This window comes from Phycodurus eques, chromosome 16 (genome assembly GCF_024500275.1).
Source record: "Phycodurus eques isolate BA_2022a chromosome 16, UOR_Pequ_1.1, whole genome shotgun sequence".
Classification (NCBI taxonomy): Eukaryota; Metazoa; Chordata; class Actinopteri; order Syngnathiformes; family Syngnathidae; genus Phycodurus; species Phycodurus eques.
The window spans coordinates 20,647,278-20,674,011 of NC_084540.1; the positions used below are offsets into that span (position 1 = coordinate 20,647,278).

Sequence of the window (26,734 nt, forward strand, 5' to 3'; positions counted from 1 at the left end):
CCAGTACAGTATTAAGTATTATTATGTATACTTATAACTGATAAGAGATCTATAATTCTATATGATACTTATGTAGTTTATGGCCTACTTGGAACTTTTTTTTTTTTTAAATACTTTTTAATATTTTGTGTATGACTATTTATTGCCTTTAATATAGAAATATCATATACTTTCCATTATATTTGTAAAATACGATCATATTTACATCTATGTTCTTGTAAGTTTACTTTTATAAACTATAATTGAGCCAATTGTTGTTTGGAGAGGCATTAGAATATTATACTGACAAGGACGTGACATTTAGTACAATTTAAAAAAAAACAAAAAACATTTCCCTCAATTTGAACACCACTTGCCCACTCCACCTGTAAAGCTGCTCAGAATTCAACGATGCGGGTGGCCGAGACACGTCAAGTGGAACGCTACAATGCACACGGTTGGTCTGCATTCATTCAGTTTAGCTGCAGTGGATAAAATAAGCATACATTAATACCGTATTGGATAGCAAGTGTTGGTGAATATAATCTAATAATAGATTGAATTTTGATCTTTCGAAAAATGCAGTGCCAGGACGCCGTTGTACAGTATATGTCATTGCTTCGTAACCTGTAAAATGGCTGATTACTACTTTCCTATTTGCCATTTTAAATACATGTATTGCAAACGACTCTTTGTTTACTTTGGCACTCGGTGCTTTACGTTGAGCAGCGAGCCAGGTGATAAGCCTTTAACTTCCACCACTCCCAATAGGGGTCCACTGTAGTGGTTCATTTGCAATCGTTGGCCACATTTTTCACATCTCAAGTGGACTTGCTAATTTCAAATGGTGTCCATTGGCAGGTAGGATGACCCTGGGCTTCATAGGAGCGGGCCAGGTGGCTCACGCACTGGTGCGAGGCTTCACGGCGGCGGGTATGTGTGGCTTCCGACGCTCACTCATTCGTGTTGTTGATCGCACCGTGAACGTGGCTTCCGACGCGCACTCATTCGTGTTGTTGATCGCACCGTGAACTGATCTGTGTACATGTCCAGGTGTAATTGCAGCTCAAAGAATCACAGCCAGCTCCCCAGACACAGATCTCAAGGTACAAGTTTGAAAAAGATGCATTTTTTTGTGTGTGCGGCTTGTGAGCTAATGACAATATACTGTATGTCCAGAAATTAAGGGTTTCACGACGAGCAACAGAGACAGTGAACAAGAGTGACGTCCTCTTCCTAGCTGTTAAGCCCCACATCATTGCCTTTGTGCTGGACGAGATTGGACCGAACATCGAAGAGCGCCATCTTATCGTGTCCTGTGCTGCAGGTGTCACCGTCAGCTCCAATAGACAAGGCGAGCCATCCATTTTCTATCACGCTTGTCCTCATTAGGGTCACGGGTGAGCTGCAGCCTATCTCGGCTGACTTAGGGTGACAGCCAATTGCACAACACATAATGAAATCGTAACCAGTCTCTGCCTTTGCAGAATCTGCTCCAGTATCGCGCTGCCCCCAAGGTAATACGTTGCATGACCAACACTCCCGTGGTTGTGCGTGAAGGGGCTACTGTGTACGTCACGGGCACCCATGCCGAGGTGGAGGACGGAAAGCTACTGGAGCAGCTGATAGCCAGCGTGGCATACTGCACTGAGGTGGAGGAGGACCTCATTGATGCCGTTACAGGCCTGTGTGGAAGCGGACCTGCTTACGTGAGTCACTTTACTCGTGCTGAAGACTGATGTTTACATTGTGTGTGTGTGTGTGTGTGTGTGTGTGTGTGTGTGTGTGTGTGTGTGTGTGTGGGCTGACAGATGTTCGCATTATGTGCAGGGTCATTTTCATGTAATTTGATCAATAATGGTAAAGAATTGAATTTCCATGTGAAAATCATTTGATTTTACTGACATGAGTATTTGAATTATTAGCATGTTTTCATTCAAACTGTAATAATTGTTTCGAATGAAAACTAAATATTTTAAACTAATATTTTTAAAACTCTTAATGCCAAAATGTCCGTACCGTTCTGTGTGCCAAATCAAGTTTCATGATTAGCAACATGTTTTCTGAAGATGCTCATGACATTTTGGGATATAGAGGATTTTTCACCTATCGCTTTAAGCTATAATCCACAACAATTTTTTGTTAAAATAAGTCATTTTCACCCAAGCCACTACAAGAGCAGATGACAGAATGCTGATTAAGCCTATCAGCTTCTGACACATCGTGCTATATTTTTCAATATTTATTTTTTAATATTCAGTGACTATCCTATACATTCCCACGCTGGATCACTTGGTGGTGCGCTAAAATGGCGTAGCGGAAATGACGAATTTTACCTACAAACGGGCAGGCCCAGAAATGGACAGCGCGCAGCTCGACTGAGCCATATAGAAAGGAGAAAGCATGAGGGCTTGGAAGGAGGAGGAGGAGGAGGAGGAGGCCGGACAAGCATTTAGCCTACTTCATGTCGAAGCGATGAAGGCTTTGTTGTAATGTTGAATTTTGCAGCATTCGTGGGCGCCAGAAATCGCGGATTATAGCTTTAATATGCCTTTTTCTTCCAAACGAACGCAAATGCGTCATTGTAGTACTTTTTGGGGTTCTTTTACAAAGTCTGTCTTTGTGACTCAAGCTGTCTTTCCAGTTAATTTCACTGGTGAGAGCCTCATTATGTTGTTGCAATACACCCGAGGGATCTGTGAGCTGAACTCCCAGGATGAGGGAGTGATTTTGCATTCACACAATAGCAGACAGCAAAATTAATGGCCTTACATCTGAGATACGAATGCGTCTGTGAACGGGAAACAATTACTGCGTTTACTCTATCCTTTCATAATGTGGCTTGTGGGCAGACATGTTTACGTTAGCTATACACCGTGACACCGTGCCTCACTTTGTCATCTTCCACTTGAACAAATAGACATCTTTCCTTGAATAGATACTTCTTTGTCCGGGCGCTGTCCCGGAATCCAGCAGAGAAGAGTCAGCGGTCATCAATGACACAATTAGCGCTTGGCCGATAACATCTTAATCTTCTTGTTCTTGAAAGGACGCCGCTCGGATGGTATTAGACTCGGAGCAACACCCCGGGCAGCTCAAGGACAACCTTTGCTGGCCGGTGGGCGCCATCATCCATGCCTTCCACGTCATGAAGCGCGGCGGCTTCCGCAGCCTCCTCATCAACGCCTTCGAGGCCTCTTGCGTTTGGACAAGGTAACCGCGACAAAATGGCTGTACGTTGTCAATACAGGACATCCATCTGATTGTGACGTTCGACAAGAAGACGTTAGCGTAACGTGATCGCTGCTAGCTTGCCTAATCAATGTCATTATTTAAAGTCATGTTTAGCGCAGTTATGGGGTAATTTTCCAGTTTTTGTTCCCATTCCTGTTGGCTTAGTCACTCTCTCGGGTAGCTTTTTGTGAACCAAGGACTTTGATTTGCTAAGTTAGTGTGTCACACTAGGCACTAGCTTCCCTATTGTTTCAGTGTCATGGTAGTTGAGCAGAAGCATTGCTTCTGTTCAGCCATGTTTAGCGCAGTTTTAGATTGGTAGGTTTCTACTTCTGTTTTTTCCCCCCTCACTATTCCCGTTAGCTTGGCCGGATTCTCAGACAGATTTTTGTGAACAAAGGTATTTGATTTAGAACTGTGTTGTCCACTTGTTTATGTTGTTTGACAAGGAGGAGCACTGAGTAAAACTGAAGAATGCTACATAAGCTTCTCACACTAGTTGCTAGCTTCCATATTCTTCATTGTAGTTGAGCATAAGTGTTTAGCGCTGTTATTATGCTCGATAGTTAGCAGCCATATGTCTATAACTTTTTTTTTTTTTTAAGGGAACTTCAATCGTTGGCAGGCCAGGAGAGGATCTCCCCGGCTGCCATCAAGAAGACGACCCTGGACAAAGTGACGCAGCAGCCATGGGGGACCGTGAAGGCCGTGGGCGTACGATCACACGGGATCAGCATCTTCAACAACTGCAACAATCGGAAAACAAAGAATAATTGATCAAGAACTAAGACACTATTATTTAGCTAACCAATTACAATACCTCATCAAATGGTTACACCACAGTGAGGAGTGTGATTCTTGGCTAGAATAGGAACAAACAGACTGCAACAACATCAAACTACCAAGACTCCCATTTATTTCTACAAGTCTTAAACGCCAAAAATGTTTCAAGAATCCAATAATCGCATCCACCTTAACGCCTTGGTGGCCAAGTTCAGTATCGACAGGATCACAATTAGCTCCCAGTATGCTCTCCCCAATCTGGCATAATTCAGATTTCGAAATTAATAATATACCCTTTCATTTTAGTACATGGGAACAACATGTAATTAACCACCTACAACAACTATTTAACAATAATGTTTTTAGGACACGCGATGAACTGTTCCAATAATTCCCAATAACAGCCTGAAACTTTCTTCAATACAATAAATTAAAAGCAGCAATACCAACAATACCAAAAAGAATACCAACACTCCAAAGCACCCTCGAACTGCCGGAGTTTGTCAAGCAAATAATGAAGCTTCTTCCGCAAAGTAAATGAAATCTCTCAAAAGTTTATAAATTAATTTCATGTACTAAATCAATGCACTTACCAATCACCAAATGGGAAGAAGATCTCTCCATGTCTGCTGACCGTAGCGACTGGATACATATTTGTAACAATAGGTTTAGAATGACAAAAAACACAAATCTACAGTTTATACAATATAAAGGGAGGGAGGCGTGGTTGGTGCTGTGGGTCTGGGCGGGATGGCCCTCTTCTTCAGTGGTTGTCCGGCCTAAATGGCCCGACCTGCAGGAGCCATGCCTCTTAATCACTCACTTAGCACACACTCGCCCCCCCATATTTTGATGGGTTTATTCATTTTCATCTCACTAAATAATTAGTTAATTTATCGTGTCTTGTGATTTATTGTAAAAAAAAAACATTTAAAATTGTTTTAAATAGTTTAATAATTTCATTTATTAAATAATTGGTTAGTTATAAATTAATTTGAAATAATACAATTACGATGCCTGAATTATTTACACAGATTGAATTTGTTTACATATGACAATCAAATGTGACCGTTGAGCACAAACGTTGGACTACTCTATGTATTATTTTTTATTAATAGAAGAGCGTTTCTTTTTGGGGGCAGGCTCCATGAATGAAGTCACGTGACAAAACACGATGACGTCCACCCGGGTACAACAAGCAATCAACAAGCGTGTCTTTTTTTTTTCCCCTTCCAAACACGAACGACGGACCTCTCAAATGTGAAGTCTACCCGCTTCGAGAAGAAGCTACTGACGGCTTACATCTCGAAGGAAACGTCTCTCGCAAGTCAAGTGGGTGTGCCGTTGTTTGTGCTGAGTGTGCGTGTGTTATTTATTTATTTATTTGGGGGGCGGGCAGCCTGCAATCGGTTCGCCTCGCGCATTAGCCACCTAGCTCAGCAACATCAAGGTAACACTGCGATTATACAGCGGGGGTTGACTTTCAAAGTAAAAGCGTCAGTTTCCCTGGGCAGGAGGCACACGTTTCCCCTGACCTGTTTTATTATATTATAAAGCGGAAGTGTTTTGTGTTGTGCCTTGTGAAAGCGCAAAAAGGAGCGCAAATTTCATGTAGAAAAATGTCAGATTATTTATTTATTTTTTTAAGGTTGAGGCTCGTCGGCACCGGGAGGGACGCGACAGTGGGAAGCGTTGGTTACCTTCCGAATGTAAGCCGGGGGGGGGGGGGGGGGGGGGGGGGGTCTCCTTCTCTCGTGCCCCGCTTGTTTATTTGAAGGCAAGGGAGTTGTTTGACACTTTGACGCGCGGCGGGGGTCGTGGAATGTCCAAAGTGTTCGGCTAGCATCAACTCATGCGAACCTGCTGCTGCTTCATCACCTCACCGTCAAAGGGGGAGCAGCCGAAGCAGAACAGTCACAAAGCGAAGCCAGGTTGGTCGACTTTATCCCTCTCCTCCACAACGCTGTGTTACATCTAAACCGTTATCACGTCTTACTGTAATTTGATTTTATTTTGTTTCTAATCATCTTTTTTGTGTGTGCGTGTGACGAATCTGCCGTCGCGTACCGCCAAATTGGAACGACGGCGAAGCAAAAAGCAAACGTCTTTTGTTTTGTGTGGAACATCGTTATTGTTATTTCAATATGTCGAATCATCACAAAGGAGCGTTTGGAGACAGGATAAAGGGGGTCTTTCGGCCGAGGTGGGTCGAGATGAGCACCAAGGGATGAGCATCCTATGGGAATGTGTCTTTGTCTTGAAAGGCTTCAGACTGCAAGTGCCAAATAGGTGTCAAGCTGTCACATCCATTTAGAAAACGCATGCGAAGCAATTTACACGCTGGGCCAAAAGTGGGTATACACTTTTTTAAAATTTTATTTTATTTTATTACATTTCCAGGTTTTTCTGCCGGGCATGTTTTCTTTCCTGACCTCCTTCCTTTCCTTGGAGTTGCTTTTCATTTTTGCATCCTTACTTTTATCCGTCCTTTACAGAAACCTACCTTCCTGTTTTCCTACCTTCCTTCCTACCAAACTGTTTTCATCCATGTCTCCTTACGTCCTTCCTTCCTTCAGCGAAATCCGCTTTTCTCCCTTCATTCCTTTGTTCCTAACTAACCTCCTTCCCTCATTCCTATATGAACTCCTCCTTCCTTTCTTACCTCTTTCCTTCCTGACCTCCTTGCTTCCATCAGTTGCTTTTTATTCTTGCATTCTTACCTCCATCATTCCTCCATTGAAACACCTTTCTGCATTCCTTCCTTCATTCCTACTTCCCTCCTGCCTTCCTTTTACCCTTCCATCCTTCCTTCCTTCCTAGCTACCATCACACTTGTTTTTATTTATTCATCCTTACATGCTTTCTTCTTTTGCATAAACCTACTTTTCTGACTGCCTTCATGTCACACCTGTTTTTTTTGTTGCACTGCAAAAAAGTGCCATCCGTCCATCCATCCATTTTCCGTACCGCTTCTCGCCACTAGGGTTGCGGGCGTGCTGGAGCCTATCCCAGCTATCTTCGGGCGAGAGGCGGGGTACACCCCGAACCGGTCGCCAGCCAATCGCAGGGCACAGAGAAACAAACGAACATTCGCACTCACATTCACCCCTACGGGCAATTTAGAGTATTCAATCATCCGAGCATGCATGTTTTTGGGATGTGGGAGGAAACCGGAGAACCCGGAGAAAAGCCACCCAGGCACGGGGAGAACATGCAAACTGCACACAGGCGGGGCCGGGATTTGAACCCGGGTCCTCAGAACTATGAGGCAGATGTGCTAACCAGTCGTCAGCCTTGTAAAAAGCAAAACAAATATTAATAAAAAAATAAATTAAAAAGGTGTGTCTTGTAATACTAGTTTACTGTGATAAATCTTGGGGTTAAATGCTTTACTCATATAGTATTATACCTTTCTTAATATAGCAATTTTCTCCTTGCAACATGAATATTTGTTTTAAAACTTGGAATAGTATTACAACTTAATTACCCCTTTTATTTTTATTTTTTAACCCACTAACGTTCCTTTGTGTGTTGCATTATTTTGTTTGTATTCCGATCCAGGTAAGCGCTAGCTCTCTGGTGACAGCATTTGACACAATTTAACTGTTCATTTCTCTTATTTTGATGGGGCAGATGCTCTTGTTTCCCCCTCGCGAGTGGCGGGATGACATTTTCAGCCCATTAGCCTGCATGGAGGCTCGGTAATGAATTATCTGCCGCTGTTTCTCTTAAAGTCACCTTGGAAACTGTTGAGCATTTATGGGCAGATTGAAGTTTCCCTCCTCGTTCTTGCTCGCCAAGCCGACTTATTTCATCATCGTGTGTGTTTGTGTGTGCGTGTGTGCGTGTGTGTGTGTGTGTGTGTGTGTGTGTGTCCACGCGTGTGCGATGCATTTAAATGCGTTTTAGAAGGCAGGTGTTCGGCTTTGCAATAAAGGTCCCAGTCGCCGCCTTCCAGGTAACGAGAATAAATGAGGGCCCGTGTAGGAGCCTGGTGGTTCCGAAACGATGTGGAGATCGGCTCAGAAATATGTTAGCTCTTAAACTGAGTAAATCAAGTAAGGTTTTGATATTATCATTTAATTCAAATTTATTCATCAGCATATTTTATTTTTTTAATTATTTTTTTTTAAGCGCCTTGTGTAGTTCAAAGCAGGTCTTCGCTAATGTGCAGATTTTTGTGATTTTTCGTTCTTCCCTCAAGAGTTTAATTTGTAGGCCATATTGCTCAGCCCCTGGTGGAGTCTTTTATTTTTGGATGACAGTGGTTAACTTATTTTTACACTGACATTCTAGAAAGTTAAGAACACTTCTAAAGTCGTAGAAAACTTTGAATTTCGAGCCACCCTTCACTTTTGCATTTAGCGCTAGACCTCAGTTTCGCGAGTGTCGAGCTTTTTAGGCTTATTTTTTGTTGTTGTTGTTGTTGTTGTAAATTGTCAAGAGAAGAAGAATACGGTTAGCCTAACAGCATAATTGCTGAAGTAATTTTTCCAAGTGTTCAAAAACTAGAAAGAACCCAACAAATTAAAAAAGAGTCCTTTTTTTTTTATATATTGTGACAGTAAGTTAAAGTCACTTGGAGAATAACTGGCTAGGCAAACAATAAGCAGGAAGATTTGTCACTAACTTATGTGTTTTCACATAATATATGATTACCGTATTTTTAGTTTCCATGCTTGTTGGTTATCAGGAGGACTAAAGCAAATCCTACAAAGGAAATAAATTCAAAAAGCGATCTTGCATTGTCATTCGCATTTTCTGTAAGCAAAGAGAATAAAAATCGATTAGGATTGTATTTTTGTTAACATATCTTTTGTTTATTTTAAGGCCAAACTGCCCTGCCCTGCTGTATACTTGCTGAAGGAGAGAATTGGATGGAAGATTTGATGAAACCCCGAACAAGACTTGGCACCATAATGCCTCTTGTATGGCCGACACGCAGCTGTGCCTCGGGAGCGGTTACGCCTATTCAGGACAATTAATAGCCTCTAGGAAGGAACACAAACGTGGGATTTATCCACAAAAGTGCTGCTTAAGCTGCAGAGGGAAAATGGGAACGCATGGAAACACGATCAATACATTATTATATATATATATATATATATATATATATATATATATTTTATTTTTTTTCCATCCCTTGCAAAGGGGCGGTGATGCAACCTCTTGCAAGGGTGATTGCTAAGCGTTGCGATATGCCCGCCGCAGATTCTCTCAACTGCAGCGTCTTTGACGACTTTGCGCGAACGAGACTGCGTGCTCTTCAGTGTCGGGGCACGTAGAACTTGCGACGATGGTTTGACCGCAGACGAGTATGTGTATAATATCTATATAATTTATCAATTTGGGGTTCAGGGTCTTGCCCAAGGACACTTCGACAGCAGACAGTCGGGTCCGGGATTCGAACCGTCGACCCTTCAGTCACTAGACGACCGGCTCTACGAACTGAACCACATCTGTATTGTCATAACGATGTGACTTTTTTTTTTTTCTAGAAAAATGCGACTGTTCATGTAAAATAAAAAAAATGACAAAAATACTACTTTATCATAAAATCACAACTGTTTTCTCGTAATATTATGAATTTTGCCTCGTAGCTTTATATTCTTATTTAATTTCCCCCCCCCCAAAAATTTGACTTTATACTCTCAACATTACAACTTTTTTCTCGTAACCTTACAACTTGATTGTCGTCTCATTCACGTTTTCAACTACTGCTAATGTGTATAACCCAAGTGGAAAAGGAGTTCAATTTTTTTGCCTCTCGATTTAAAATATGCAGAAAATGATCAGTTGAGATACATGAAAGAAAAGCGCAGCGTGACAAAAATAAGTGGCAACCTTTTTTTACATTTTATTTGTAGTTTACTTTTGCATTTTAGACTGCAGGGGGCTTCTGTGTCTCGCTGCGGAAAAGAATCATGACGAGTCCTCTGTGGGGGGGGGGAATGGCTCCTGTGGGACACCCTTTACACCGCCTCTTTGAGATTATATACGCTTTTGTCATTTACTTCTTTTTGTATTTATTCAGCGGGTTGTCACAAAGAGTAATCTCCCGTAGCCTGTAGGCAGACCTTATCCCTCGTGGTTGCAATAATATATTTGAAGTTTTTAACACTTCGTGAAAAAAAATAGGCACTGTGATTGGATGCTTTGATAATACATGAGCGTTTGAAGTCCACGATCTTGCCTTTGATATGTCTTTGCGCTCCAATAATATAGGAGCTGCACACACAGTCCGAAGTTTAGGGGAATAAATACCCCCCAAAAAGCCAATACATACAAGCTCAATGCATCTTATTAAGAAAAATATTTGCTTTAGCGCACAATAGCAATGGATGCTTTTGGTTGGTTAGTACATATCCAATTAATTCACTTTGATTGACATGAAAACGGCTGTAAACAGCTGTAGTGGGGCTTTAGGTCACCACACCTGGCGCTGCTTCATACGTACGCAAGCACCACTACTGTGGAGCTTGTGGCTGTTTTTTTTTTTTTTTTTTGTTTTTTTTTTTGGGCCAGTGACCCCCTTTCCTCTGGCAGTGCAAAGGCCCAGAGTATCCCGAGCATTACTCTTGTTGTTTAATCGAGTCCTCCAGGCCCGTACGGAGGTGGGCCGATGAAGTCTCTCCGCCTGCTTACACTAACAGAGCATCTCCGGCTGGCAAACAGAAACAGCAGCTGCTGAGCTACAGGGCGAAGAACATCATCATTTTGCGGCGAAACATCAGCGGATGCGAATCTGTCGTACCTGAGTCCCTTTAAATAAGACTCACATTATCACTGACTGGTGTCGTCTCTCGAGGGCGATGAGTCACTTTTTTTTTTTTTTAGTTCAAAAACCAAATGAACCTGATACATATTCCAGACATAAATGTTCCACATGAGCAGTCACATGCTTGCAGGAATACTGAATCGGCAATCCGCTACTTAAAACCAGCAATATGTCGGTATAAGATTATATTTCCACGGCCGGTCCAAGTGGCCAATTTGGATTTAATGCTTATTTTGGAAATGTATTTTCTTTTTTTTGTCTAATTCCAGTGACATACAGTACAGTCGATACGACTGTGTTTACATTGAGGCAACCTGTGAAGAAATTCAAATTCCACGTAAATAACTCCGTAAGTGTCAATGCTGGGCAGCAACAACATGGAAGTGAACCTTCATACATAAATAGTACGAATAGTGATTGAATTTTCTTTTTTCTTTTTGTACCGAAGTCTAAATGACTTGATTTTGGAGTATCTGCTGATACTGAGTCCTGATCCAATACCTCAACAATAAACTCACTCTTTTTTACGCTTACCATTAAGCGTGGGTTGATTGGTCCCGCTTGACGAGTGAGTCACAAGAACGAGGTCTTAGAAAAGTGACTGCTGTCATCTTACTCTCTCGGACGCTATGTTAGTGTAGCACTAGAGCTAACAATATCCCACATATCAAACTAATGATATGAATGTAAATAGCAATTATTTGGCAGAGGCTGACTCTTCCCCTCCTGTTTATTTAAATGATGGCATTGTTGTCATGAGAGTATTTGACTTATTTGGTGATCCACAAACCTCTAATTTAGCATATTTAGACTCTATTTACCTTTGCTTTCGCTTTAGTTTAGATTTATATAGGTGTTTTAATCTGTTTATTTGTATTGGCTGGGCAGACGCAGCAGGTGTGTATGCGTCACCAATCGGCGTACTGTATTTTGATGACGTCAAGCTGGCATTGACGGGGTATATCTGATGTACGTAGTTACCCTGTATTGGCGCATACCCAACTCGTAACTGTTATTTTTAATCCATGTTTGGAAGAGGCCTGCTGATTCCTCTCTGAAGATACCTGATAATTCCATGTTTTGAATAAGTGCCACCGTTAACCGGTGTCATGTCCGTTCTCTTTTGGTAGCAAACTACAGAATTCTCAAAGGAAGTTCCATTTCTCAAACCAAAAAAAACTTTACACCTTACCCTTCACCCTTATCAGAAGCCAGTCTGTGCATCCAACAAGACTCAATGCAGCACTGCTTAGCTTTGACATGATTGTGTTACAGAAAGGGTACTTTGACGGTTGCTTGACAATGGCAAATCGTCCCCAGACTAGCTTCGAAGTCACGGCCTTGGAAACTCTGTTGTGTTGGCAGTATTGCATTACGTAAATTAGCCCCACTGTTATGTCACAAATCGGCAAAATCTGAACGGCTTGCCCACAGACTTTTTTTTTTTTCAGAAATAGGCAGATGGCAAAAGCTTTTCTTGGGTGTTTTAATTTCACACTTGAAGGGGTGGGCAGGCACTCCAGAGAGCCAACTATTTGAATACACACAAATTAAAAAAATATTTCCGTAATCTGTCCCCGTTAAGAAACTACTGTATCTCTGCAGACTATGGTCTCTAGAAATCGAAACCCTGTGACACAGGTAACACTACAATTAATAGAGTAATCTGCTACGGAGAGTTTAGTTGCAGCCCTCTTTGGCAAACCAAATGTAGGCTACAGATGCCAGTGGCCCAGTCTCAGCACTGATAAATGAGTCTAATCACAAGTGTTTCCCCCTGTGTGACATTATGCAGCATGTGGCAATAACTCCCCGATTCCAGCTTTCATTTCGGAGGATAAATGGCACACATCAAGAGTCACTGAGGAGCAGATTGCTCATTGCTTGTTTCTGAAGAGTCCAGTCGATGGAGTTGTAATCAAAATTGCTCTGAAAAATACGTATGAATATGAATCACACAAGCTGTCTGAGCACATCACTACATCTCATGTCAGCGAGCATAAAAGAGTTAACACGATCTTCTGTGACTGGTGTCGCCCATTCGAGTCCCTCTGTTTGACTCGAAGGAACACTGAGTGACTGTTGACTGCTACGTTAGCTTCTCACGCTGGCTGGCGGTTGGTTAACTGCCATATGCTTGTCGCTAGTGACAAGCCACTTTTATTTTATTTGGTTTCTATTTCGTATTTTTTGTTCCATTCCTGTTGGCCTGATAGCACTCTCAGCTTTTCACTTAGATTCTTTGACTGATGTGTTGCAAGCCCTTTTTTGCACTTAACTGCTTTTATTTTGGTGAGTTTTGACTTGGTTTTTGTTCCATTCATTTTGGCTTAATTGAACTCTCAGACGGCGCAGGTATCGATCAGCTTTTTGTGAGCTGAGGACTTTAATCGGGAGCTTCTTTGGTGGGCGTCATGTGTTCGAGTGTGTGAGCGAGCACCGTTTGTGCTTTTTGACATTATAGAGCACTGAGTGAAAATGTAGACTGTATAATTTAGCTTCTCACGCAAGCCGCCAACAGGGTAGCTGGCTAACTGCCTTATCGTCGTTACTTGTGATCAAAAGTTCGAGTCTTACTTGAGTGTGTTATGTTTGTACATTTCATATTACGTAACTGGTAGATGTTATAAATACAGGTTTTGTGTTGGCGACAGTTTGGACTCCGGATCGAACCATTTCGTATTTCCAGTCCAATACAATTTGGGCCGGTCAAAGGTGTTTCCCATGCTGAAAGTTGAATGATTTCCCCTTTGCCTCTTTCTGTCACCCTTATTTCACGCTCTGAATAGTTAGTAGTTAATAGCTTCCCTCCCCCTTTGCAAAGCCCTTCTCTCTCTCGTTTTGCTCTCCCGCTCTGTTGTCTGCAACTTTATCCCAGTCCTTCCTCTTCCGGAGCTATCGTAGGCATCTCGTTTTTAATTTGCTGCTAAACGCCCTGCGACATGCCTGATAATTGACTGCACTCTGCGGAAACGATGGATGATAAGGATCTGAATAGCCAGATCTGTTATTTTAGACCGCATATGAAGAGAAGTAGTATTTGTGAGGTACTGTCTAGTTATGATATTTAAGGCATAAAACAATATTCTACAGTAAATACCTTAACCTTTATCCATAAACCTAGCCCTAAATCTAATCCTTAACCTAACACCTTACCCTTAAGCCGCAAACTTAACCCTCCCTACGAATCCACGTCCAATCCAATTCCACGTTTCAATTGCTTTATCATAGTGTGCTTTTTGGCCAGAGCTGGCATGTGGCAGTTTTGTAGCTGTCAGGCCGAGCGGCTGTCCAAACACGTTTTTGATCAGCGTGCCCTGCTGTTGTTTGCTATTCATTCGCGCCGTTAGCCGGCCGAGCGAGCGCTCGGGACTCGTGCTTTTCAGGGATCGTTGGCGACGTGCCCAATTCCTTAACGTGCGAGGTCCGCTCGCCTCTGCTCCGAATTATGATGATATGCAAGCCCCCTTTGCATCTCACGCTGAGCATTCAGAAGAGGGCTGCGTCGTAATCTAGATGTGAGATGTAGTTTTTTTGTTTTGTTTTGTTCTTTTGGCCCCGAATAATCCTGTTAAGACGGCTGTCAAAGTGGTGATAGCTCCCCCTGCAGCCCCCTGAGTGGCCATGCGTGACACCTTCAGAAATCCACCGCCACCCTCTCACAACATCCCACCACTACTGCCATTTTGAGACAGCTGTTGATGGAAGATTCCCCTTGCTTGTATCCTTGAAGAATCACCTCCTGAGCGTTTCTACCACCCCCCCCCCCCCCCCCCCCCCCCACACACACACTTGAAGAAAGAATTGAAGGTGATAAATATTCATCATGCGGTGCGACTCGTGGCAACAAAGTGTCCCTCAGCTAATGGCGGCCATCCTTGGAGAGGTCCCGCGGCTGGGGTGAGATCATTAAAGCATGACATAGGGCTCAAGACCGGACTTGGCATTTGCCATCAGAGCCCCTCCTGCCCCCATTGAGCTTCAACCTTCCTCCATGAGCTCTCCATGCATTTCGAAGGTTGTCTCGTCCCGTCACTTCAAAACAATTTCCTAATTGGCACTTCTGATTTTAGGGTTAGGGCTTTTTTGATTTAAAAAATAAAAAAATTGTGTGTGTGATCATTGCTGAGATCAGTGCTTTTTCTTCCTTCTGCCCGTTCCTCCCAAGTTCCTCCAAAATGTGTTGAGTGTGCGCTTTCCCCTCCGCCATGCACGCCTTCTTCTCCATCACATCCCCTTCTTCCTTTTTTACCTGGGTGGCCACACTCAGCATTTTTTCATCTCCTGTGGGTGTGATACGTCTCTCCCCTACCAGCAATCAGCGCTGATTTGTCAGCATTCTTCCGGGCGATTCATAAAAATTCAGCAAGTGCCTACAAAAAAAAAGCCTTCCGCGTCCCTTTCGCCACAACCCCTGGGCTCTACGGTGGGCTCCGTGTCCTCAATTATGAATGTACTAGTTGCATTCTTTCTGTCTTCAGTCTTTGTCAACCTTGCAGTTTTCTGATTTGGAGGTAGTCTCAGAGCAGTATCAGAGGCGGGAGAGCAGAAGTACTCACTCTGTACTCTATACAGTCAGGTCCATAAATATTGGGACATTGACACAGTTCTCGTCTTTTTGGCTCTAAACACCACCACAATGGGGTTTGAAATGAAATGAACAAGATGTACTTTAACTGCATACTTTCAGCTTTAATTTGAGAGTATTTACAACCGCATCAGGTGAACGGTGTAGGAACTGTATGCCTCCCACTTTTAAGGTGCCAAAAGTAATCAGACAAAATAACGATCCTAAATCAAACTTTCGCTTTTTAATACTTTGTTAAAAATGGATTTTTTTCAGGCAATTAGAGCCCGAAGTCTGGAATGCATCAGTGACATCAGCAGATGCTGGATTTCATCGCTGGTGATGCTCTGCCAGGCCTCTACTGCAACTGCTGTCAGAACCTGCTTGTTCTTGGGGGATTTTCCATTCAGTTGTGTCTTCAGCGAGTGAAATGCATGCTCATTTGGATTCGGGTCAGGTGATTCCCTTGGCCGTTGCCTAACATTCCACTTCTTCGGCTTACAAAACTCTGGTCATTATCCAGCTATACTGTGAAGCGCCGTCCGATGACTTCTCAAGCCTTTGGCTGAATATGAGCAGGTAACATTGCCCGAAACACTTCAGAATACATCCTGATGCTTTTGTCAGCAGTCACATCCTCAATAAATACAAGGGAACCAGTTCCATTGGCAGCCATAAATGCCCACGCCGTGACACTTAACCACCACACCCTGCTTCACTCAAAAGCGGCAAGGCCAGATCACACTTTGCCAGACAACATCTAAAAAAGCCTTTCGAGTTCTGGAACAGCAGGACAGATCTAGAATTGGGATCGATTTGTGCCAGAGTTTTGGAAAGAGAAGAGTATGGAGAATGAAAGGCGCTGCTCATGATCCAAAACATATTGCCTCATCAGTGAAGCATGGTGGAGACTTTGATGTGCCTGGCGCTGGTGATGTGGCATTGTAATAAATGTATGCTTTTTTCGTGTATTGAATTAGCGATCCCGCGACCCCAGTCAGGATAAGCGGGACGGAAGATGAATGAATGAATTCACGATTGAACAGGATTTTGGGGTGATGTCGTGTTGATGTTAGTGCACAACGGTATATAATAGCAACATATAAGGTATGCAATGCCAACTTGAACTATGCGGCGTTTGGTAGCTCGAGCCTGATTTTTGTTATTTTAGAGACGTGAGGCTTCCGCCCGACGATATCCGAATGAGACCCCGCTTGTCTGCCGGTGGAAGGGAGCAGCTGGGCTTGGGCTGTGCTGCCACACTCTTGTCATCGTGCTGGAGGCTCGCAGCCTGGCTGGCCGCTATCCTTGTATACACGGACGGTCACTTTGCCTTCCCACCCTCAGTGTTGTGCTGCACAGTTGCTCTAATACAAAACTCCTCCCTGGCACGGCATTCCAAGAACGGGACCGATTTTGTTCCCCGTTGTTTCCAATGGGGATTAGCGGAGTACTTTTCAATCTATTGTTCCGTTATCTGTGCCTCATCAGGCAGCCCATTATCCCATTGTATTTTGCGTCTGCGGTCCAAATGCTTACTGGAAATGAGTCACCGCAAGACCACTGAGAGATAGGTGCAGCTAACCCCCTGCAGAATGTGAAAGGCTTTTTATACGGGCAACATTGCACTTTTATGAGGCAAAGCCAGAGGACTTTTTTTCCCTCAGTAGACGGCATCAGGAATGCAAGTCACAACGCGACCTCCTGTTATGTCCCCAGCCTGTGTGATGGTGTCGTATTCGGGTCAGTTTTAACAAGCGTCTGTCTCTCTCTGTGTTTGGCTCATCCGAGCAGCCCACCTGTAGCACCCTTTCTTTTGTTGCCATGGAAATAGGCAGGCAGTCTTTTCTCTGTGTGTCCTTCACTTGTTGAGGTGCATGTCTGCGCATGACTAATCCACCAGCACGTGCCTCCTGTCTTTGGGGGTTCCTTTTGTTGTTTTTAGATTCTTAAATAAAACATCGAGACCCGCCCCCCAACATGCATTTGTTCGTGTGCTTAGTTGCAAACATGCCACCAGGCGTAAATCAGCTTACTGAGGCAATGTGCTAGCTGGGCTCACAGCGATAGGCGTCCGTGTCGCTGACGCAGCATTTAGCGGGGTGCAGTGGAGCACCTACGGCCACACGGCTGTAAATGTGTGCGCGTGTGGATCAGCGCGAACACACCCAGCTTCCTATCTGTCTTAAATTTGTTATCCTGAGCCCCACTGACGACCTGGCAATTTCCCATCTTCGGCACTCACCTTTCCCGCCCTGTTATTGGAAGCTATTGTCGCAACATGGAATTTGGACGGAATCGACCCGGCAATTTTCCACCTTCTGAGGTTGTTTCAAAGCCGTAAAGGAGACAGCATAACGTCAGTATGGGGTGTTAAGTTTAATATCTGACACTTCTCCCACCCTGTTGTGTTGAAAGCAACTGATGTGACACAGAATGGGGCAGGTGGTGAAAATTGACCCAGCATTTTCCCACCTTTTGAGGTAGTAACAAAGCTGTAACTTTGACAAGGACAATGCCAGTTTGAAAGAATTCTGCAATTTCACAAATGGGGGTGTGACGTTGAATACCTGACGCTTGCTTCTCCTGTCCTGTTGTGTTGAAAGCAATTGTCACAACATGGAATGAGGCGAGGGGTCGAACCTGACGCAGCATTTTTTTTGAGGTAGTATGAAAGGAGGCAGGACAACGCCAGGACGGGAGAATTAGGCAATGTCAGAAATGGGGCGTGAAGTTTAATACCTGACGCTCAATTGAGCCAGCGTTTTCCCGTCCAGTTTTGCTGCTTTGTATAAACCATCACGGATTGGAGTGGGCAGGAAGCCAAATCGACCCAGACGTTTTCCACCTTTCGAGGAAGTGTCCGAGCCGTAACAGAGGCAAGACTAGTCCTGTGTGTGAGAATTCCGCAAAAAAAGCTTGAACACGATTAACTATTCCTTCTCCACAACCATTTGCATTCATCTGTATGTTGTGCGTAATCATCACATTTTGATTTGAGCTTTTCTGACACAGTTTTAATCACTTGGGTTTGATATCTTTGCACAGACGAGCCAGCAGCACAGGTGGACGTGATTCTCGGGGCATGACGACTCCAAACAAGGGAAACAAGGCCTTAAAGGTAACAGGCAGCGTTTTAACAAGCGACATTTACAATCCTCTTCTCCTGGACCCAGCAGGTTCTTGAGGTGCTTCCACTGTTATGAAGTAACTTTTGTTTGCGTGTATGCCAACTCTGGGCGTGGTGAAGTACAGGGAACCTCCCCTATTCGCAGGGGATAGGGACCGGGCCGGATCGCGAATAGTGAAAATCGGTGGATAATTGATGCGCATTATAATTGCATTGAGGAAAAAAAACAAACAAACACCATTTTCCAAAGCGACAAACCTGTTTTTAGCCAGTTGTCGCCGTTGCACAAGAACTCCCCACTCACTCCTCCTGCACTGACAAATCTCCTATCCCCCAGGTGAAGCGGGAGCCGGGAGAAAATGGCACCAGCCTGACTGACGACGAGCTGGTGAGCATGTCGGTGCGCGAGCTGAACCAGCACCTACGCGGCCTGACCAAGGAGGAGATCCTGCAGCTGAAGCAGCGGCGGCGCACGCTAAAGAACCGGGGCTACGCCGCCAGCTGCCGGGTGAAGCGTGTCACTCAGAAGGAGGAGCTGGAGAAGCAGAAGGCTCAGCTGCAGCAGGAAGTGGACAAGCTGGCCACGGAGAACGCCAGCATGAAGGTAGAGCTGGACGCGCTGCGCTCCAAGTACGAGGCGCTGCAGAGCTTCGCCAGGACTGTGGCGCGCAATCCTGTCGCCTCGGCCCGCGGGCCCGTGGCCTCGGTCATCGGGCCCTTCATCCCCGGTAAAGTGGCCGCCACCAGCGTCATCACCATCGTCAAATCCAAAACGGAGGCTAGGTCGTAGTAGCGGAAAGACCCAAAAATAGTCAGTGCATTGTAACACGGCATTCCAATGGCAATATTGTTTTTCGACAACTGGTGCAGCTATCGTTGTTTGCGAAGACCTGATCGCTCTTTTTGTCTCTCAACACTTCACAGCCAGTACAATCCTATCCTGATCATGGTGAAAGGTTGATTTACATCTAGACATGAAGCATTCAAAGCCCTGCGATTGTTATCATGCACTGACTGACTCGAGTAGATTAAGAGAGACATATTATGCATTTCTTTTCACAATTTCAAACATTTCCCAGGTGTCTTAATAACATGTCTGTGACATGCTTTAGTCGAAATACCCCAAGGATCAAGAATCGTAGCACACTTTACACTGCACACACTATTTCCGAAAATAGCCTGTTGTGAGGGGGGGGAGACTGTAAACCCGGCCCCATTTACTGCTGGACCAATGGCAAGTCCGAAAGGGGGTGGAGGTAGGGCGTTGCGACTAAGTGAGCAACTTGTGCTTGCCCAAGATGAGAGCCCAGAGTGTGAGGAACTCATAAAGACAACGAAGCATTTACACTCATCCGCTTATCAATTCGTGTGCGGATCCGACTGACCAATCGAGTAGGTGCCGCTTATCGGAGGCTTACTCAATCAAGTTCGGAAACCCGTGGATGCGTAGGTGGTTATGTAAATTATCCGCTATTACATAACTGGGGTGGAAATTTAGAACAGCTTGCTCAGAGACACATTTTCCGAAATAGGCAGTTAACAAAAACACACTCGGTTAAATTGTACCTTTTGATGGATGGGGTAAGCACTCTCTTTGTATACAATCAAAAAGTCAATTTTCCGTAATATGTACGTTCCCTTTTAAAGAAACAACTAAAAAATCACAAGCATGAATTATCGCACCTCAAATTTTAGCATTCTTTTCCGCTCCTCGCCCTGCGACAGCATTTCACAGAACTTGTCATGGCCGATACGACCGGTAGATGCAATAATACGTGTATGCACTGAAAATACAAAGAAAAAAAAGAGGGGGGAAAAATATGAGAGGCAACCTTTGAATGTTCTTAACGTTTAATCTACTAGGAGAATATATGGTGGAGTTTTGGTTGTTTTTGTTCACACGGCCATCAGATGTTTTTTTTTTTTTTAAAACAAAACAGAAATCTCACACAAGCTTTACTGTTTTAATAGTTGTGTCATTATTTTGTCTTAATGTGACTTACAGCACGGGTGGGGGAACCTAAAACCCCCAAAACACCAAAAGCATTGAACCCATGAATCATTAGCCTAATAGCTTGGTTGCCTAAGTCGGAAAAACAAAAAAGCACGACAAATTCAACAGAGTCTCCTCGATTTAACATTTGTGGATTCCCGTGACCTGGGTGACTGAGAATCTACACATCCATAAAGAAAAAACACTATTTTTAGCAAGTGTATTAGTGTTTTTGTATTGATATTGTGACATTAAGTTAAAAAAGTAAAAAAACAAAACAAAACAAAAAAACAAGCAATTATGGTATTAGGTTAACAAAATGCTGTTAATGTATAATAATAGCTTTTGGAAGCTCCCCCACTGTCTTAATGTGTTTTTTTTATTACCAGGTAAAATACCTTATGTTGTTTATAGAAATACAAGGTGGGGGGAAAAAATAATGCGTAGGAGAAAAAAAATCTGTGACTTGACTTTTTTCATTTTCTTTTGCAATCGTACCAAAAGTGGCTTACTATTGAAGTCTGATAGCTTTGTTTTCTAGTGACTCTAGGCGCGTACTGTGAGGTAGCGCGTGACGTGACGTGTTCTTTAAGTGACAAGTTTTTGGCAGTGTCGTTCACTGTATAGATGTCAATGCCGTGCTATTTTTGAAGCCAGTCTGTAGAGCTAAACTTAGGTGGTGTAAACAAGGTCAGCTTGTCGTCGTGGCATCTGTGCTATCCTCCTCTTGCTTCTTCTTCTTCTTCTTCTTCCTCCTCCTCTGTGGTGTTTAGTTCCAAAGCCGGGTCATGATTTTTGCTCCCAGAAGTTCAGAGCGATGCTTCTGTTTGTCGCTGTCCAATGAAAAATGTATGGGATTTAAAAAAAAAAAAAAAAAAGAAAAGATAATTACTTCTGAACACAATCAAGTTTAGCCAAATGCCAATCCCGCTTTTCACCGGACAGCACAGATTAAGGGCACCTATTGTTTTCTTTTTGAATAACCGCACTTCTTGATTGGAGACTTACTACTATTCCGGACTCGGGTTGCAAAGGGACGGACGATTTCCGTATCAGTTCTGGAACTTTTCCATGGGACTTAATGCGACTGAATTGGAAAGACCTAGAAATAGTAGTTTTCACCTACAAGCATATTCATTGAAATATGAAATGACTAAAATATGCAAACTGTTTCCAACATTGGCTCCAGTGTTACTTTGTGTCTGTAATCCGCTATTGAAATAAATTTGCTTTGCTTTGCTTTGCAATGATCATAAGCACTGTAGAAAATGGATGGATGGATGGATAGTCGCAATCTTGCGATAGAAATATAATAATATACTACTTCTTCTATTACACTCCTTTCTCCCAAAAATGACCAGACTAATCTGCAATATCATATTTTCTAACAATATTTTAGTCACATTTACTAAACTACAAATTTCATTCCTCTCAATATCCAGCTTCCGATTCACAGGAAGCCGCATTATTTATGGTACTCATCTGGCGTATCCAATAAAAGGTCTCGTAATCATAATACAGAATTTTTTTTTTCTTCTTCCGAAAATGATCTGATTTTTATGCAGTATTTTACTTTCAACCATGATTTGAAAAAGCCCTGTCAGAGATTCCTTTTAATATACAATTTCCCCCAAAATTGCATAATTTTTAATTTCCTAATTTGACCATAGACCATTATACAACTTATTGCTCCTAAAAATGGCATTATTTTGCAATATCAAATTTTCGACCAATTTGTTTTGGGAAAAAAAAAAAAAAAAAAAGATATTGACTAACCCAGTGTTTCTCTAACTTTTTACACCAAGTACCACCTCAAAGAAATACTTGCCACTCTAAGTACCACCATCATGACCAAAATTAAAATACGGTAGCATATCAAAATGGTCAAAAACGAGGCAGAGGTTTTACAGTGAACCCTCGCTACTTCGCGGTTCGACTATCGCGGATTCACGACTTTGCGGATTTTTTTTACAGTACAATTCTGCATGCTGTTTTTTACAGCGTGCAAACCCGCATTGTATTCTGCGTCCTGATTGGCTACGGTACCGTCGGCCAATTTGAATCAATCTCCTCCGTGCCATGTCTCCTGTACAGCACAGAATGCGTTCGGCTTGCTAAATTGAAATTAGTGTTCGATTGCTAGCAGTGTGACTCTGAAGTGCCTCCTGTCTGCGAGTTTTCTCCCAGACATAACCAACAATGTCGACGAAACGTGCCAAAGGGCACCTGCGGTCGCACCCAAAAGGCAAAGGAAGGTGCTAACTATCGAAGGTGGCACGTCTGCTTATAAGAATCTTCTCGCCCTGAAGAATAAAAAGCGGCAACAACTACCTATAACTATGTTCTTCTCTCGGGAAAGACAGCGGAGCGGCGTCAGAGGAAGCGTGAAATACGCGCGAGTCACAATTAATAATTTCTTATGTTTCCAACCTCATACGTTGTTCATTAAAATTCTATTCGTTATTTCTACAAAATTGGTGGTGGCATTTTTAATAATATTGTAAGCCACTGTAACGTAATGCACAGTTTGAACATTTAATTCAGTCATTCTTTTCTGTACCTCTAGAGGGAGCCGGGGTACCACACTAATAACCACTGGACCCAACCTGCAAATTTACAGTTTGGGAAACTTTCTGTAATTTTGCAACCCTACTCCAGACACGTGAGGGGCCTACATTAAGGAGCGATAGACCTTCCGAATAGCGTTTTATTACGACACAACGAAGACTGTAGCCAGTCAATTAAAAAAAGGGTGTATATAAACTTTTCAGGGTTTATTTTATTTTATTTATTTATTTATTCATTCATTCAGGGCTAACTGTTTGTGTGCACTACGCTTGTTTTGCTCAGGACAAAACAGATCACGATAAAGTAGAACACAGGAAAATCTGGAGAGAAGCAACGAGGCAGCTCTTGTTCCCTATTTTATTGAGTATTTATTTTTCATAAGAATAATCTTATCATAAAGGGCTCCAATCCACAGCGTGACCACGTCTTTACAATCGGTTCCTCTTAATAATTTGCACGCCTCGTCTCATGCTGGTCAAGCGAGGTGTTGCTTGGCGTATGTTGAGTGGGGAAACTAACAATAACGATACACACGTGTGTATTGGATGTAGCCCGCTGTTGTTGTTGATGCGTCTGTATTACTGTGGCTGTGTTGTGGAGTCTGCATCTTTTGATTTGTGTGTACGCGTGTGTGTCAAGTGTCTTCAAACTGTGTTCACAATCTTCGCAATCTTCTATACAGACGTTGCCTCGCTTTATCACTCTCACACAAACGTGTGTGTGTGTGTGTGTGTGTGTATATGTGTATATATGTAGAGATAAATATATTGTGTATGTATACTCACCAGACACAACATAAGGTACACCTGCACAAGCAAAACGAGCTGTATGATGGGAAATATCTATAACATATTTGCAGCTACCACCTGGAGGATGGAGTCGTAATTATGATTGGAATTGATACAAATTTACCGGTTCCGATTCCTTTATCGATGCTGCTTATCGACCCGATATGTGATGATTCTCTCAAATAAGGGGGACAAGTTTATTCTTGTAATGTTACGGCTTTTGCCCGGTTATTTGATGGCTTTTCTTGAGCCAGTACCACCGCCTAACGTCCACAAAGGGATAAATCGGCAGTCTCCCCCATCTTTCGGGATTATTCAACTGTGTAGGTGTACCTAATGAAGCGACTGTGTGGGTGTACACAGGTGAACAGTATGTAGCTACAGTAGGCGTTGATAATGTGGAGTGAGGGGGAGGGGGGGGAAAAAAAGTGACCCTTAATCAGCAACTCAGTGGAAATGTGTGAATGGTGTAGTAAGTCAATGTTGTTGGTGTGACCACATTGTGGTGGTGTGTTGTCTTTTGGTGTGTCTTTTTAGTTTGCATAATTTGCTGTTATTCACATGGTTGCCGTAAGATTTGGCAAGTGTACTAAAGTGACACCAAAGTCCAAAAGCTACCAAAACATCAGTACTGTAGTGGCTTTTTGTTATCAGTACAGTGATGCCTTGACATACAAGTTGAATTTGTTGTCGTTGTGACCACATATCGTATCTTAAAAACACTCTGTTTAAATTAGTGGACGTGCAATTAATCTGTTACAGCCCGCCTTAAAAAAAAAAATGTTAAAAAATGTTTTTAACGTGTTCTTAATATTTATATAAAAATTGATTTTCAGGTCAAATAAAATATTGACAAAAAATATGTATTGCTATAATAACTTAAAAATATATAATTTATGTGAAAAAGTACAAAATATATATATATATATATATTTTTTTTTTTAAATTTTTTTTTTATACAATATCTTTGTAAGGTCATGGGGAAGGAATTTTGCAGGAAGAAAAACAATTGTAATATTATGGGAAAAAATGCTGAAAAACTAATTTACCAAGAAAACGTTTCTGAAATTCTATATTCCAAGAAAAATGTTTTTAACTTTGAGGAAAACAATTCTATCGCTCTGATAAAGGCAAGAATTATGTTTCATGTGGAAAATTTCATTTTTTGTTGCTTTTTCCCCCCATAATGCTGCATCAGCGCCACCAACTCATTTTGTCCTTTCACTGCAGGCAAACCAATGTGAATTGATGATGTGAAATTTGCTGGCGCTATCTTGTGGTGGGGGCCTGAAGCGCACTTGTATCTCAAATGTTTGCTCCTATTTCAAGACAAAAAAAGAATCGGCCAAGCTTCGTATCTCAAAACACCCGTATCTCAAGGCACCACTGTATTTGTATTATTTCATGTCTCGGGGACTTTGATATGAAAGAGTATTACGGACACATTGGAGGGGAAAAAAATTTTGAGGAAAAAAGGTCGTACAAATTTTACTCCTAAAATTACACCTTTATCTTGTATTACCACTTTATTTCTGTGGTATTACAAATTCGATTATATAAAAAAAAAAAAAAAAAAAAAAAACTTAATTCTCATAACATTACAAATTGGCCCCCTAATATTGCAACTCTATCTCATAAATATGACTTTTTATTCAAAAAATTCAACTTCATTCTCATGATATTAAGACTTAATGATGTTTTTTTTCCCCTCAAAATACAACTTTCTTCATTACAATGCTCGTCTTTTGTTTTTTTGTTAGTTTTTTTTTTTTTGTTTCCCTTGTGCTCCTATTCCTCTGGCATACAGTAAAGTAGTTGTTGTCAAACGTTTTTACACCAAGTACCACCTGAAAAAATGACTTGGGTCAAAGAACCGGTACCACCATAATGACAACATGAAAATACTCTACAGTCGTGTTGTATACCCAAAACGGATGTTTTATTCCTCATAAAAAGTACATTTAATATTATTGTAAGCCACTGTAACCTTATGCACAGGTTGAACATTAACACTGCACTTGAATATAGTGAAATAAAACACAGTACTTAATGATTCAATTAAAATGTATGGCATTTAAAGGTTAAGGAAATACCTAAATGTTTAAAATCAAACCATTTTTAAAGATTGAATGCCAATGTTTTGAACATTAAAGTTAAATACAACTGAACTGTGCTTAGGCAATGATTCTTTTGCACACCACTAGAGGGAGTAGCCACAATTGGGAATCTCTGTTACAGTATGCCTAAAATATCTCACGGGCCACTTGCAATATTTTGTTGTTGTGCATTTATGTGTTGTGTGATTTTGTATGAGCAAGGTTCCATTGCTGCGACACCGCGTCGGTAAGACCCGCCACAATATTTTCTACTTTTGTTTTTATGTTGCAGCATGTTTTAACACTGTCTGATGAGCTTTTATTTTGATTTTGCAGTTTCAAAAAATATTAATCATCATCAGAGAGCATATATAGAAGCACTTGTGCAACTTTTTTTTTTGTAAACTTTTCACACAATCGACTGCAATTATTTATTTTTTACTTCATGCAACCCGTCTGTGTTTTAAAGCTTCACGAAAGCAAGTAATACAAAGGTAATAAATCCTTTTTTTTCTGTATGGGTTGTAATAAAATGCCGCAGTACTTTGTATGAGAACAGTGAATTGTAACTATTTATAAATTAAATTATTATTGTACGTTTTTGCAATCTGTAGATAAGTCCTGTATGTACTGATATATACAGTGTGGATTAAAATGTGAGGTGTCTTAAGTTATTGATGTATATATTGTATGTTTGTTGATACAGCTTCCTTTATTTTCTATAAGATCAATAAAATGTTTAAGGAAAAAGAAAATAGCTTCTCATGCAGCTTTTGTCATACTCGGTGACCCACTTGGATTGCGGTTGGGGAGATTTT

At 42.1% G+C, this 26,734-nt stretch overlaps 2 protein-coding genes across 4 annotated transcripts; both read left to right on the forward strand.

Moving 5' to 3' along the window:
* Positions 1-845: 845 nt before the first annotated feature.
* Positions 846-4,096, forward strand: LOC133415088 (pyrroline-5-carboxylate reductase 1, mitochondrial-like). The gene is made up of 6 exons (XM_061700909.1): positions 846-912; positions 1,033-1,085; positions 1,159-1,328; positions 1,463-1,688; positions 3,029-3,192; positions 3,819-4,096. Exons 1-6 carry the CDS (start codon positions 846-848, stop codon positions 3,988-3,990), a joined length of 852 nt encoding a protein of 283 aa, XP_061556893.1. The 3' UTR covers positions 3,991-4,096.
* A 1,142-nt stretch (positions 4,097-5,238) lies between these two features.
* Positions 5,239-26,652, forward strand: LOC133415169 (transcription factor MafG). 3 transcript variants are annotated; one of them, XM_061701009.1, is made up of 4 exons: positions 5,905-5,927; positions 15,618-15,920; positions 18,390-18,462; positions 18,809-26,652. In XM_061701009.1, exons 2-4 carry the CDS (start codon positions 15,913-15,915, stop codon positions 19,259-19,261), a joined length of 534 nt encoding a protein of 177 aa, XP_061556993.1. In that variant the 5' UTR covers positions 5,905-5,927; positions 15,618-15,912; the 3' UTR covers positions 19,262-26,652. The 3 variants fall into 3 exon arrangements, with proteins under 3 accessions (XP_061556994.1, XP_061556995.1, XP_061556993.1); XM_061701010.1 differs by lacking the exons at positions 5,905-5,927; positions 15,618-15,920 and adding an exon at positions 5,239-5,328; XM_061701011.1 differs by lacking the exon at positions 15,618-15,920 and having other exon boundaries at positions 5,754-5,927.
* The last annotated feature ends 82 nt before the right edge of the window (positions 26,653-26,734 follow it).